This window comes from Elephas maximus, chromosome 22 (assembly GCF_024166365.1).
Source record: "Elephas maximus indicus isolate mEleMax1 chromosome 22, mEleMax1 primary haplotype, whole genome shotgun sequence".
In the NCBI taxonomy this organism is placed as follows: Eukaryota; Metazoa; Chordata; class Mammalia; order Proboscidea; family Elephantidae; genus Elephas; species Elephas maximus.
The window spans coordinates 72,120,643-72,134,677 of NC_064840.1; the positions used below are offsets into that span (position 1 = coordinate 72,120,643).

General features: G+C 52.7%; 1 protein-coding gene across 1 annotated transcript in view; it reads left to right on the forward strand.

Moving 5' to 3' along the window:
• The first annotated feature begins 3,380 nt into the window (after positions 1 to 3,380).
• PRAG1 (PEAK1 related, kinase-activating pseudokinase 1) overlaps positions 3,381 to 14,035 on the forward strand; it is a 58,216-nt gene continuing 47,561 nt past the window's right edge. Inside the window, exons 1-3 of the mRNA XM_049866337.1 lie at positions 3,381 to 3,485; positions 8,741 to 9,148; positions 11,967 to 13,810. Coding sequence (XP_049722294.1) covers positions 8,819 to 9,148; positions 11,967 to 13,810 — 2,174 coding nt within the window. The 5' untranslated portion in view covers positions 3,381 to 3,485; positions 8,741 to 8,818. The remainder of the gene's footprint in view (positions 3,486 to 8,740; positions 9,149 to 11,966; positions 13,811 to 14,035) is intronic.

Below are 14,035 nucleotides of genomic sequence, written 5' to 3' on the forward strand. Positions count from 1 at the left end.
CCATAGAACCATCAGACTTTATCACACTATATGGCCTTTGTTTCTTATATTTAACATTCTTTAGCATGTTCATGCACAAAGGATAAAAGTAAAGAGAAGAAGGAAAAGCGGGAAATTGAGGGCCTCCTATACACCTGGTGGAGCCCTGATGGCTCGGTGGTTAAGAGCTGGGCTGCTAACCAAAAGGTCAGCAGCTTGAATCCACCAGGTGCTCCTTGGAAATCCTATGGGGCAGTCCTGCTGTGTCCTGGAGGGTCGCTATGAGTCGGAATTGACTCAATGGCAACGGGTTTTTTTTTTTTTTGGTTATGTGCCTGGCATGGCCTTTATTTAATCCTGTGAGGTGGCTGCCTTCCCAGCCTTACAGAGGAAGAACTGAAATATTTAGCCTGAATCCTAGGGAACCAAGAAGTTCTCAAATGCCCTGGTTTGCCTTCTCCCAGTGTAAGCAAACTGCTCGTACCTCTGACACCATTTTTCTATTTCTCCAGTGAAGACCACTTCCTTCCTACCTGCTTATCAACACCGTCCCTTGTGTGGTCTTGGTAAGTGAATGGGGTGGGCCCTTCTGCTCTGGTGAATGCTAATGAAGCCTAACCAGTCTTCCTCCCATGTCTGCCCAAATGCTTTCTTTCTCTCAGTTTAGGAAGAAAGAAAAAACAGGTTGGGATGACCATTGTATGCATCTAATGGACTACAGGTACTTGGAGAGGGCAGTGTGGCAGAGTGGAATTGCTCATCAGCAGAGTCAAACAGCTCTTGCTTCCAATCTCAGCACTACCACTTTTCAGCTGAGGGCCCGTGGCAACTTGTCTTTCCCTCTGAGCCTCAGTGTTCTTCTCTGTAAAATGGGGACAGTGATGCATCCCTTGTGGAGTTACTTAGCATAGGGCAGATACTTAACTAATGTTAGTTCCACTGCCATCCCTGTACAACCCTTCCCCCCCAATTCTACCCATGCTTTTATGTGAAATCAGTATCCAACTCCCCTTTTGCCTTTTCTTATACAGAAGCCAAACCTCAAAAACACAAGATTTTGAAAAAAACCAAAGGCACAAGGGAAAGATGAGTTCAAAGGACTAACGGACCACAAGTACCACAGCCTCCACCAAACTGAGTCCAGCACAACTAGGTGGTGCCCTGCTACCACCATCACTGACAGGGATCACAAAATGGGGTCCCAGACAGAGCTGGAGAAAAATGTAGAACAAAATTCTAACCCAGAAAGAAAAACCAGACTTACTGGTCTGACAGAGAACAAAGAAATCCTGAGAGTACAGCCCCCAGACACCTTTTTAGCCCAGTAATGAAGTGGATCCTGAGGTTTGCCCTTCAGCCAAGATTAGTCAGGCCCATAAAATTAAAGGGGCACACCAGTCCGGGGGCAAGGACTAGAAAGCAGGCAGGGACAGGAAAGCTGGTAACAGGGAGCCCAAGGTCAAGGACGGGAGAGTGTTGTCATGTCATGGGGTTGGCAATCAATATCATAAAACAGTACGTGTATTAATTATTAAATGAGAAACTAATTTGCTCCATAAAGCTTCATCCAAACCACAATTGAAAAAACAAAACACAAAGTTTTCCCTCTCTCTGCCTCCTGCTCTCTCCTCCTCCTACCTCCTCACCTTCTCAGTCTAGCTCTGATATCACCTTCACCTAAGAGGAAGGGACTTCCGGAATCAGAGAGGCAGCCGGCATTCCTCCCCACCGCTAGGCGAAAACTCCCAGGGCTCCTCACTGACATTTCCATAAACTGTCTCTTTTGGGGAGGGATGGGAAGGGGTGTCCTGTTGGGGGCAGAGAATGGCTATAGGTGTTTTTCAGAGTCTTCTTTCTGCTCCATTCTCCAGGAGCAGGCAGACCTTGGCGCTAGCTCCCGGAGGAAACGCCCAGGTCAAGGTGCAAACTTCTTAGGCAGTAGGAGGAAGGGAGGGTACTGGGCCATAGGAGCCTCACTCAGACTTAAGGGGTTTTAGCCTGAGGACTATCTCCAACTCACTCTATCCTGGTGAATGAGTCACTCACTGGAAATAGTGTTAACGCAGGTGTAATATTGGCCTGCTGAAGCCCGGGCTGTGCCAGCGGGCAGGAAGACCAGCTCTCTGGTCCAGCCCTTGCACTCCACAGCCTGAAAGCTAAGAAAAGCCCAGAGGTTAAGCAGTTTGCCCAAGGCCTCCAGTGGAAGGATCGAGCTGGACCTGGAACACGCTCTTGGGATTCCCAGCCTCACTCCAGCCCTCACCATCCTCCTGCCACTGGTAACCAAAAACCCCTTGCCCTCCAGTCAATTCCGACTCATAGCAACCCTGTAGGACAGAGTAGAACTGCCCCATAGGGTTTCCAAAGAGCGGTTGGTGGGTTTGAACTGCCAGCCTTTTGTTTAGCAGCCATAGCTCTTAACCACTGCGTCACCTGCTCCCCCGCAGGTGACAGTAATTGATAATCACGGTGCCCACACACTGCGTTCTGAGCCTGTCAGGAGTGCTGGCTTCATTCCACTCCTGACCCCTCACCGCTCCCTCCTCCCCCAACCCTGTCGAGGTGTTCTACTACCCACCCCTCCGCCCCCCGACTTCCAGTTCTCACAGTGCCAGCTGGATGAAGTGGTGCAGGGTACTTTGTCGTTGTGTGCCATGGAGTCCATTCCGACTCACAGCGACCCTATATGACAGAGTAGAACTGTCCCACAGGGTTTCCTGTAATCTTTAGGGAAGCAGGTGTCCAGGTCTTTCTCCCGCGGAGCCCCTGAAGAGGTTCGAAAGGCCAACCTTTTGATTTAGCCGCCAGGCTCCTTGCAGGTACTTACACCTATACAGCCTTCCTTTTCCCATAATATATATGTGTGGGGTGTAAGTTCACTTACACCCCACACATGTATATACAGTGGGAACAGGAAAGCCGCAGACACCGAAGAATGGTGCAGAGTCGGCCTTGGCGAGGGGGCACAATAGGGGCTCGGCTCCGGGTCCGACTGCGCGGAGTCTCAGACTTGGGGCGGAGCCTCATGTCCGGACGGGAGGCAGAGGAGGCACTGGGCGGGAAGGTTTGGGGGCCTGCGGGGCTAGGGGTCTGGAGCCCGCCGGCGAGACAGCTGGAGGCGCGCTGGGGTGGGGGGCTTGCTGCGGTGGGGGGCCGCAGGTGTGGGGGGCGCTTGGGGACGAGGGGCGCGCTGGGTTGGGGGCGCGCGGGGGTGCGGGGCGCGCGCGGGTGGGGGCCCGCGGGGCTGGGGGGTCCACAGGGGCGCCGGGCGGCGGCGGGGACTGCGGAGGTGCGGCGGGAGCCGGGGCGGGCGGCGTAACCGGAGGCGGAGGGGGCGGAGCCGCGCTCGCAGCTGCCACCCCGGCCGCCGGGCCCAGGCAGACGACACGGACCGCGGCCGGGCAGGCACCGCGCGCAGACACTCCGCAAACAATGCTCCGGGGCGCCCGGCGGGGCCGCGGGCGGCTGGGCGACGGACGGCGAGGCCGCGGGAGCGCGGCCCCGAGGTGAGCGCGCCACGCTTGCTCCAATTCTGCCTCTTTTTGTCTGGCAAACGTGGCCGCAGAGGGGAGCTTTGGAGGAGCGCCGCGGCCGTGGCCGCCGCACGGGCGACCCCCTTCTCGGCGACCCCCGGTTGACAGGCGGCGGTTTGGGAAGGTGGAGCATCGGGACCGCGTGCACCCGGGGTTGTACCCGAGGCGGAGGCTCCGAGCCAGTGGGACAGAGGAGCGGGAAGGGTGTTTTCGATTCATTCGAGAATCGCGCTCTCGAGAACGGGGAAACTTTCCTGCGAGTTCCGGGAGGGGGACCCGACCGTTCTGATGGTTTTTTGGTTTTGCCGCCCTGTTTGGGGCAAGGGACCGAAGTGGTTTGGGAATTGCTTGGTGTGGAGACTCCTTTCCATGGCAGGAGTATTGTCAAAGGAACAGAGAGAGAGAGAGGCCGCCTAGGCTGCTCAGATCAAGACCCCGGGGCTGATGGCTTGGGGATCCCAAGGTAGCTGCCTCGTACACAGCACAGGGCTAGATGCCAGCCTCGGGTCTCCAGAGGAAATGAGGTGATGCCCTTTTCCCGAGCGGGGCTGAACCCCCCAAAACGCGTACTGTGAGCACGTTCTTAACCTTTGCTTGTTCTGCCCCCTCCCCCGCCGGACACACACACACTCTTAGAAAATAGAACAGCTTTACTTTCGCGTCCTATGAATGGCGGGCGGGCTCACCGTGTGTGTTTTTTCCTCCCAGGTACAGCTCGGGCAGCACAGGGCTTTGCAGTGCTGATTGCAAAGCCCAAAGGTCTAGGGGTGGGTTTTGCAATGCATTCGGGCTTGAGTCAGGCTCAGAGGCTTTATCGATCACTAGCCTGAACCACCATTCATAAGCCCTTATCCCTCCCCTCTTCCCTTTTTGGGGAAGGAAATTTGACAGGAAGCCCTGGGGGATTCTACAGTTATTTTGCAATCCTGGGGTCCGGTGGAATTCGAGATCCGGTCCTTATTGGTTTAGACCGCAGAGGGTGCAAAACCTCATTCCTCCAGCTGAGATTAGTTTACACGGCGCTGAGAAAGAAAAAAGACAACAAAGTGTGAATATGACTTAACGTGTGTGTGTGTGTGTATGTGTGTGCGTGTGTTAAGGTTCTCGCTTTTTCCTTTCTGCCTGGGCAAACCGAGGCCCATGGAGTGTGTTGTAATCCAGGCAAATACTTTCTATACCAAAAAAAAAAAAAAAAACCCATTGCCGTGGAGTCGATTGGACTCATAGCCACCCTATAAAAAAAAAAAAAAGATGGAGTAAAACTGCCCCGCAGAGTTTCCAAGGAGCGCCTGGTGGATTCAAGCTGTTGACCTTTTGGTTAGCAGCCGCAGCACTTAACCACTACACCACCAGATTTTCCACTTTCTATACATATTTCCTTTTTCCAGTGTTGCATTAATTCAATTGCAATATATAAATCTTTTTAGACGAGTGTTTGTTTTCTGGAATTGTGTCACTGCAGAGTAAGGTACAAGCAACTTTGATGCAATCAGGAGGGATATGTTGAGCCCAAATATTTAGTTTTATAGATCTGGTCATCCTGATTCTTTACATTCTTTTAGAAATAGGTTGGGAGGAGAGTGTATTTGACAGCTTCAGCCTTGCAAATTGTATCCACACATCTAGTGCAGAAATCTGCAGAGGCTAAGATATTTTATCATAGATTGGATCAAAAAGAATGCTGAGAGAGTTTTCTAATCTTTCACTGCAGCCTCCCACTGATATGGGGGCATTTGCATAATTCTGAGGCCCCACCTCCCCTCAGAGGTAAGGAATGTGGGCTGGGAAGTTGCCATTCCCAACCTGTGGAGAACTAGCAAGCAACCCTCCGCTCCTCTGCTGTGAGCACCACTTGGCTTTTTCACCAAAGTTGCCTTAAAACTGTTGGGAGATCATTTCAGGCACAGAACCCCTCTAGGCTGACGGAAGTGGGCAGGAGCCTTTTCTGGCTTGACAGGGCGGTGAATTCTTCTTTTGCTGGGACTGACACTAAGAAACGAGTTTTAACGGGATGCGGTATTCAATAGTCGTGGGCAGCCCAGGGCTTCATTCTGCTCTCTTAGTCAACAACTTGAAAACCCCTGTGCCTCTGGGCAGTTGCATGGGCAAAGTTGTATTTACCCGCCGGAAATGGATGGTAAATTGATGAGGAGTGCAGATGGAAATGTCTGCATGTTATTAATCCGGAGCCTGCCAGAAGCCCCGGGGCTGTCGGGGGGTCATCAAGCTACAAAAGAGGGGAGCATTTGAACACAGGTGTCCTGCACCAAGCAAAGCCCCCCTGACAAGTTTGTGCTCTCAGTAGCCTGCTGAAGAGGAAGTGAGATGTGGCCACCTCAGTACTGCTGCTTTGTGCCTCTCTGGTGGCCCCTGAGGAAGTGGTTGGGCGCCTACCTCCTCAGATGCCTGGCCTTAGGTAGGAACTTAGAGGAACTTACGAGGCTGCACAGAGCTGGCTTCCAAGCTCTCTTTCTCCATCCCACCTAAGGGGCCCGGGAACTTCTCTCTGTAGCCGAAGCTGGCCTGAGTGTTTTTTCTTTGGCCTTCCACGCATCTGCTCTACAGGAAAGGGCCTACTTCCTGTCCTGGGGCAGGGGTGTGGAGACTTGCCCTGTTGAAGACCAATATACTTTCTCCACTTTTTCCCCCCTCTTCCATAATTTGGCCTCAGGGCTAAAGCTCTCTGTGGCCTCAGATTCTAGGAGAAAGAAAAAACCTTACTAGGCCTTGCCTGCTTGTTAAAGCCTAGCGTCCTCCTTGGAGGACCTGGCAAGAAATGTACCTGTTACTTACGGGTATTTGGGGGAGAAGGGGACTATTATGACACAAATAAAAACAGCCCGTTGCCAAGTCACTTCTGACTCGTGGTGACCCCATGTATTACAGAACTGCTCCATAGGGCTTTCTTGGCTATAACCTTTGGGACTGAAGACCCTTTAATGAGATGGGTTGGCACAGTGGCTGCAGCAATGGCTCCAACACAGCAATGATTGTGAGGACGGTGCAGGACCAGGCAGTGTTTCATTCTGTTGTACATGGGGCTGCTATGAGCTGGAACCGACTCGACAGCATCTAACAACAATAAGTCTTTATAGAAGCGGACCTCCAGGCCTTTCTTTCGCTGTGCCACCGGGTGGGTGTGAACCGCCAACTTTTAGGCTGGTCGTCTAGTGCAAACCATTTATGCTGCCCAGAGACCTGGGTAACACCCACAGTGGCCTTCTGTTTTATAGTGTTCATTTAGCTTAAAGAACCAGTGGGCTTCATTGTTAACTTTGGAGGGAAAAGAGGTAGATTTCGCTTCGGTATTTGTTGACTAAGCACCTCTGTCTGTCTGTGTGGGAGACAAGGACGAGAGTATTTCCCACAGAGATCTGGAATGATCTTTGGGGCTCCTGGCTCATCCCACCTGGTTAGTCCTGTTGATAGTTTAGAGAGCATCAACCTAAGCAAATTCTCACAGGGAGGAAAATGGAGAGAAAACCCTGGGGCAAAACGCTTCCTGCTTAATGAGAATCGGTTTTTCTTAGATTCTGAGGAAGATTTTTCTCAGGAACACTCTCCTTATGGGAAGGCAGTTAATTTGAATAGGGAAAGAAGAGCAAGGAGCAGCAAACAGTTACTCTGTGATGAACAGCGTGGCGAGGTGAGGGCTGCCTGCAGGGTTGGCTTCTCTTTCCAGAGATAGCAAACTCTTTGTATCTATGTTGCTGGGTGCTGTCCAGTCCATTGCAACTCACAGCGACCCCATGGGACAGAACAGAACTGCCCCACAGGGTTTTCTCGGCTGTAATCTTCACAGAATCAGGTTGCCAGGTCTTCCTCCTGTGGCGCTGCTGGGTAGGTTTGAACTGCTAACCTTTGTGTTAGCAGCCCAGTGCTTAACCATTGCTGGGTTCCATCTCTCTATCTATAAGACCAAAGCAATCAAACCTTTTGGCAGGTCTTAATTAACTCCTCTGTCGTTGTTTCCGCACCTGTAGAATGGGGATGGCAGCTACCTGATGGGGTGTTATTCATGTTAATTGGTTGCTGTCTGCAAGCCTTTGAGTTCCTGCTCAATGGTGATTTTATAAGGTATTATGGTGCAAATTGTCTACTTTTGGTTTTACCCTCAGAGGCAATTAACTCTGTCAGCAAGCTGACAGCCTTATCTCCAGAGTTATCATAGGGAAAGTGACCAACTGACAATCTCTTCTTGTTCCTCAGTTAGCCTCAGCAGCTAACCAAAAGGTTGGAGGTTCGAGTCATCCATAGGCACCTCAGAAGAGAGGCCTGGCACTGAAAACCTCACGGAGCACAGTTCTGCTTTGGCACGCGTGGGGTCGCTGGGAGTTGCAGTCCCTTTGAAGACAATTGTTTTGTTCTCTCTCTCCCTCTCTTGGACCACAGAGGTGTGGAGGCCACACATTTGTTTTTTGTTTTTCTCCGTTTGCCCCGTTGGCCTTCCGTGTGAACTTTGTTGACCTCACAAAGCACAGGGTTAAATAACTTATATTAAGCAAGGGGGAGGGGGATAAATTCCCAAGATGCCAGACCTCTGGAAAAGATTCCCCTGGGGGCAGGCCAACTCCACACCTCTTCCCTTTTCCAACCCATTCCAGCGTTCCTGGTTGGAAGCAGAGATTACAATGCTGATTTCAAGGCCAGAGCCTGGCTCCCCTCCCACATAGTTCTCCATCAACAACTGTGGATTAGCGTTTAGAAGACACCATTTTTGCTTGCGGAAACCACGGTGGCATAGTGGTTAAGAGCTACAACTGCTAACCAGAAGGTCACCAGTTCGAATCTACCCGGTGCTCCTAGCAAACCCTATGGGGCAGTTCTGCTCTGTCCTCTAGGGCTGCTATAAGTTGGAATTGACTTGATGGCAATGGGTTTTTTTTTTTTTTTGGTTTTGGTTTGCTTCCCTGCTTTGTAGTTATTCCTCTGGGCAGTGTCCCTGGCTCCGTGACCTCAGCAGCAAGGGGTATGTGCCCGAGGTACAGGCTTCTCATCTCCGTGTGCTCCAGGTTTTAAGGGGCTGAATATCTTTCATATTCGCAGAACACAGCTGTGTTGACTGTTGATGCTTGTGATAAGGCCACAGCAATAGACAGTAACTAAGAACCTTGGGAAAAATGGGGTAATGATCTTCACCGCTTTTCTCCCCCGTCCCCCTCTCGCTGATAATGCACGCGCCCTCAGGCAGTGGGGGTCTCTCACAGGCAAGCCCTCTGTCTTTCCAGGAAGCCATTGTGTGACCAGCATCTGCCAAGGTCACGCCAGAGAGCCGGGCACAAGATGAGCCACGCTGTTCCCTCGAGATGCGCCAGACCAACCGACTGAACCCCGAGAGCCTGAAAATGTCTGCCTGCAGCGACTTTGTGGAGCACATCTGGAAGCCCGGGTCCTGCAAGAACTGCTTCTGCTTACGGAGCGACCACCAGCTGGCGACCGGCCGTCCCCAGCTCAGAGCAGGCAGCCTGCCCCCTCCGCCCCGCCTGCCCCCCAGGCCCGAGAACTGCCGCCTGGAGGATGAGGGCGTGAACAGCTTGCCCTACTCCAAGCCCACCATCGCAGTGAAGCCCACCATGATGAGCTCTGACGCCTCTGACGTGTGGACCGAGGCCGGCGTCAGTGCCGAAGTCTCGCAGGTAAGGCTGACTAACCCCTGTGGTATTTTTGCCGGGGCTGCTCCTCTTGTAACACTGGGTGACTGGCTGGCAGCCAGGGCGGGCTGTTGGAGCAGGAATCCTGCCCAATGGCTTCCTCTTGGCTTGCCCCAAGATTGCCGTTTCCTGGCTGCTGGTGTCTTGTGATCACCTGCCCTCCTTTCTGTCTGTCCCTTTGGGCCAAAAAGCATTAATGCAGCCCCTCAGGTCGCTATGAATCAGAATTGACTTGAGGGCAGTGGGTTTGGTTTTTGGTTTGGTCTGGAAACTGTATAAGGGCAGACCAAAACGGAGCTTTTAAAGAAAATTTTTAAGCTTTTTTAAAATTGCCAATTCAACATTTTTACACACACAATTCAGTGACATTTGATTATGTCCATCTTGTTGTACAACTATCACCACCATCCGTTTCCAAATTATTCCACCACCATTAACAGAAATCCAGCGCCCCTAAAGGGGCAAAGACTCTCTTACCCCTCCCTTGCACCCCTGGAAACCACTTTGGTCCCCATACAGTTGCCTGTTTCATGTAAGTGGAATCATACAACATTAATTCTTTTGTGACTGACTCATGTCACTCAGTATAATGTTTTCAAGATCCATCCAAGTTGTCCCAGGTACCAAGACTTCATTTCTCTTTATTGCAGAATGATATTCCTTTGTACGTATGTATGACAATTTATCTACCATCTGTTGGTGGACATTTAGGTGTTTCCGCTTTTTAGCTATTCTGAACAGTGCTGCAACGGGCATTGGTGTATTTTTTAAACTAATTAGCTGATGATTTTAAGTATAGGTACAAGCAGCAATCATCATATAATGAGCCCTGTGGAAACCCTGGTGGCGTAGTGATTAAGTGCTACAGCTGCTAACCAAAGGGTTGGCAGTTCGAATCCGCCAGGTGCTTCTTGGAAACTCTATGGGGCAGTCCTACTCTGTTCTTTAAGGTCACTATGAGTCGGAATCGCTCAGCTTCAGCATTTACCAGCTCATGAACGATCTTGTTTCACCACTACCACCCCCACTCCCCCTTCGCTGTGATTTTAAAGCAAATCCTTGGCTTTGAGTCATCTGAGGACATAGCCTTAAAAGATAAACATTATAAACAGTATAATCACGGTACCTTTATCACGCTTACCAATATTAGCAGTAATTCCTTAGTAGTGTTCAATACCCAGCCGGTGTTCATATTTCCAGTTTTGAAGCTTGAATTCTACCAGCTTTGATCTAGAATCAGTAAAATCAGTTACATCCCATAGGCACGCAGAACAGGGCTAGAGGCTAGAGGGCACACAGCACAGGGCTGCTGGAGCCTGCTGCCGTTAGGCATGTCTAGGACATGTTCTAAGGACCGCTTGCTACCTGTTGAACCTCTTTGCCTGTTCCCCTGAACCGATGCTGTGGGTGGATCAGGAAGGGTGTGTGTGTGTGTGTGAAAACAAAGGTCAGTTTCAGATCCTGTTGCCGTCGAGCCGATCCTGACTCATAGAGACCTTATTAGACAGAGTAGAACTGCCCCACAGAGTTTCCAAGGAGCAGCTGGTGGATTCAAACTACCAACCTTTTGGTTAGCAGCTGAGCTCTTAACCACTGTGCCACCCAGTCTCCTGTTTCAAATCATTGGAGGGTTAATTGAGGAGAGACAGTTCCTGTGACTGAGATGTCCCCTTCAGGGCTAGGCCCAGAGTGGCTACTCTACTTCCCCAAGGAGGGTGTGCCCCTTTACCCGCACATTCTGGCCACCTTCAGCCTGCACAGATATAAGGCAGGGACCCTTTAAGTTCGGAGTCATCTTGGAAAACAGCCAGATGCAGGACCCTGTTTTGAGGCCATTTCTAAAAGCTGAGGAGCCCTGGTGGCGCAGTGGTTAAGCACTTGGCTGCTAACCAAAAGGTCAAACCCACCAGCTGCTCCATGGGAGAAAGATGTGGCGGTCTGCTTCTGTAGAGATTGCAGCCTTGGAAACCCTATGGGGCAGTTCTGCTCTGTCCTATAGGGTCTCCATGAGTTGGAATCAACTCCACAGCGATGTTTTTTTTTTCCTAAAAGCCAGGTGCGGGAGGACACTTTAGAAGAGAAGGAGGAAGGAGACTGACTTCAGGGATGATAATGACCAGTGGCGCATACCAGTCTCTCACAGCTCGACTAACCCAGCCACTTATGCAGGCTTGGGCTGTGTCACTGCCTGTAACTGGGAGAAAGAGCAGTCTTTGGCATGGCTTGACAAAAAACCCAGAATGAAGCGAGGGAAGCCATGACCCAGCTCAGAACTGGCCCCTCAACCTCCTGCCCCTGCCCCAGCACCCACCCTGGCTGCCTTAAACATTCTTGTGACTCTGGGTTTCTTCAGGAAGGCAAAACAGGGTCACAACACTGTTATCAAAAAAACTAACAAACGGAAAGCAAAATTGAAACTCCAAACCCTATTTTCCAAGCCTTGGAGAACTTAATCCCACACGACAGTTGTAAAGAAGAAGGCAAAATGTTTTTTTTTTTTAGATTTTTTTTTCCTACTTCACAGACCTAAACCAAAAGAATGACAGGCCACCAGTGGGAGGTGCAGCTTAGTATCTGGGAAAACGAATGGCTCAATGGGTGCCCCGCAATGACGAGAAGGCTGGTGGGAGATCAGAAGGTGGGCGTGCTGGAGAGCTCGCCCTGATGAGCAGCCGGCTGCCGCCTTCCTTCAAGCAGTATAGGAGCCAGTCTGCAATGTCATGGCACTTCTCTTTTTAGTTCTTCTCTCTCCCTTTCCTCTCTAACAAAATCTCATCTAAGTCTTTTAACCTTGGACCTTTAGCTCATTTGGAGACGGTCGCCCAGCAAGCTCCCCCTCCCGAAGCAGGACGACGCGCCAAGAACTTACCTGAGCAGCTTCCGAGGTGCACAGAAGCCTGGTGGTCCCTCTGCCCCCGCGAATGGCAGCTCTCGGTGCCCTCCCACATATGCCATGGTTGGCCTGCATAGCTTAGAGACCCGGGGGGAAAGGAACATGGCCTTCCACCCAATGAGTTTTCCCAATGACAAGGGTGGACGAGAAGGTAAACCCACATTTCCCTACCAAGAGTTGACCTCTACTCAGGAGAGCTTCCGCCAGAAACTGGCGGCCTTTGCGGGGATGGCATCTGGCTGTGCCAAGGACCCTGGGCCCTGCTCCTCCTCACAAGCCCTGAGGGAATCCCTGCCGTCAGAGGATGACAGCGATCAAAGGTGCTCGCCCTCAGGGGACAGCGAGGGGGGAGAGTACTGCTCCATCCTGGACTGCTGTCCTGGGAGTCCGGTTGCCAAGGACGCCTCACAGGCTGAGAGCTCCAGACTCAGACATGGTGGAGGGGACTGCTCACCAGCATGCTGGGACCAGACAGTGTGTGCCGGGTCTGCTGAGGAGAACAAGAGAGTGCCAGGGTTCCTGAGGGAGTGCCATGCCCAGGACCCAGCAGAGCCACCATCCCGCCTGGGGCCCAAGAAGCCATCCCTTACCTCAGAGGCCGCCAGCTCTTCAGATGGCATCTCATGTGGGAGTGGCAGCAGTGGTACCAGCAGCCCCTTTGCCCCCCACCTTGAGAGCGATTACTGCTCCCTCATCAAGGAGCCTGTGCTGGAGAAGCCGCAGGAAGCAGGCTGCCACGTGGTGAACTCTAGCAGATGCCTTGGGCTGAGTGGGGAGGTCCAGCCCCCGGGCCCCTCCAGGGAGGCTCTGCAGCCTGAGCCCATCTATGCTGAGAGCACCAAGAGGAAGAAGGCTGGCCCCGCACCTCCCAGACCACAGGCCAAGGCAGGACAGGCAGCACCTGCTCAGGGCCAGGGCCAGGGACGGACAGGTAACACTTGGGCTCAGAAAACAGCATGTGTCTGGGGCCGGGACAGAGAAGGCCCAGATGTGGGTACCCAGGTGACAGCTACCATTACTGTCATGGCAGCCCACCCAGAAGAGGACCACCGGACAATCTACCTGAGCAGCCCCGACTCTGCCGTGGGGCTGCAGTGGCCCCGTGGGCCTGCGAGCCAGGACTCTGAGGCAGGTGAAGAGGAAACGTCCGCTGGACAGGGGCTGAGCTCCAGGGACAGCCATAGTCATGATGTAGGGGAGAACACGCCCAAGGGGAGGCCTGCCATCCCCCCCAAGCTGTCCAAGAGTAGCCCCTGTGGGTCCCCTGTGTCACCGTCTGCGTCCCCTCTGCCCGACCTCAGCGAGGGCAGCTCTGGCAGTGGTGTTGGGCCCCAGCCTTCATCCAGAGGCCCGGCTGACCCTGCCCCTTCCTGCCGGACAAATGGTGTCACCGCCAATGACACTGTCAGGTGCCCGCCACCCCCCTCCACCTCTACCTCCGCCACCGTCCCCTCGGACCAGAGGCGGCCCAGGTACCAGATTGGCGCCTGGAGCCGTCAGTGCCGCATAGAGGAAGAGGAGGAGGTGGAACAGGAATTGCTGGGCCCAGGCTGGGGGAGAGAGATGGAAAATGGCACCACGGACGCCTCACACTCCTCCACCTGGCACCGCCTCCACCCAACAGATGGCCCCTCCAGCCAGAACAGCAAGGCTGGCACTGGTATGAGCAAATCAGCCTCTTTTGCCTTTGAGTTCCCCAAGGACAGAAGTGGAATTGAAGTGTTTTCACCTCCGCCCCCACCTCCAAAGTCCAGGTGAGTATGTTTGTCAGTGTCTGGCCTGGGGTTCCGAAGGAGAGGTCTGCGTCCAGCAGGACGGAGGGCTTTTCCAGACACCTGACTGGAGAAATCCCCCCTTGCCTCCTCTGCTGGAGGCCTTCAGACCCGGGTCTGCGCTGCTAAGCACACATCACTGGGCACGGGAGCCTGAGCAGGGCGTGGTGTGTGCATCACCCATGAGCCAGTTTCCGTCAGCTGTGA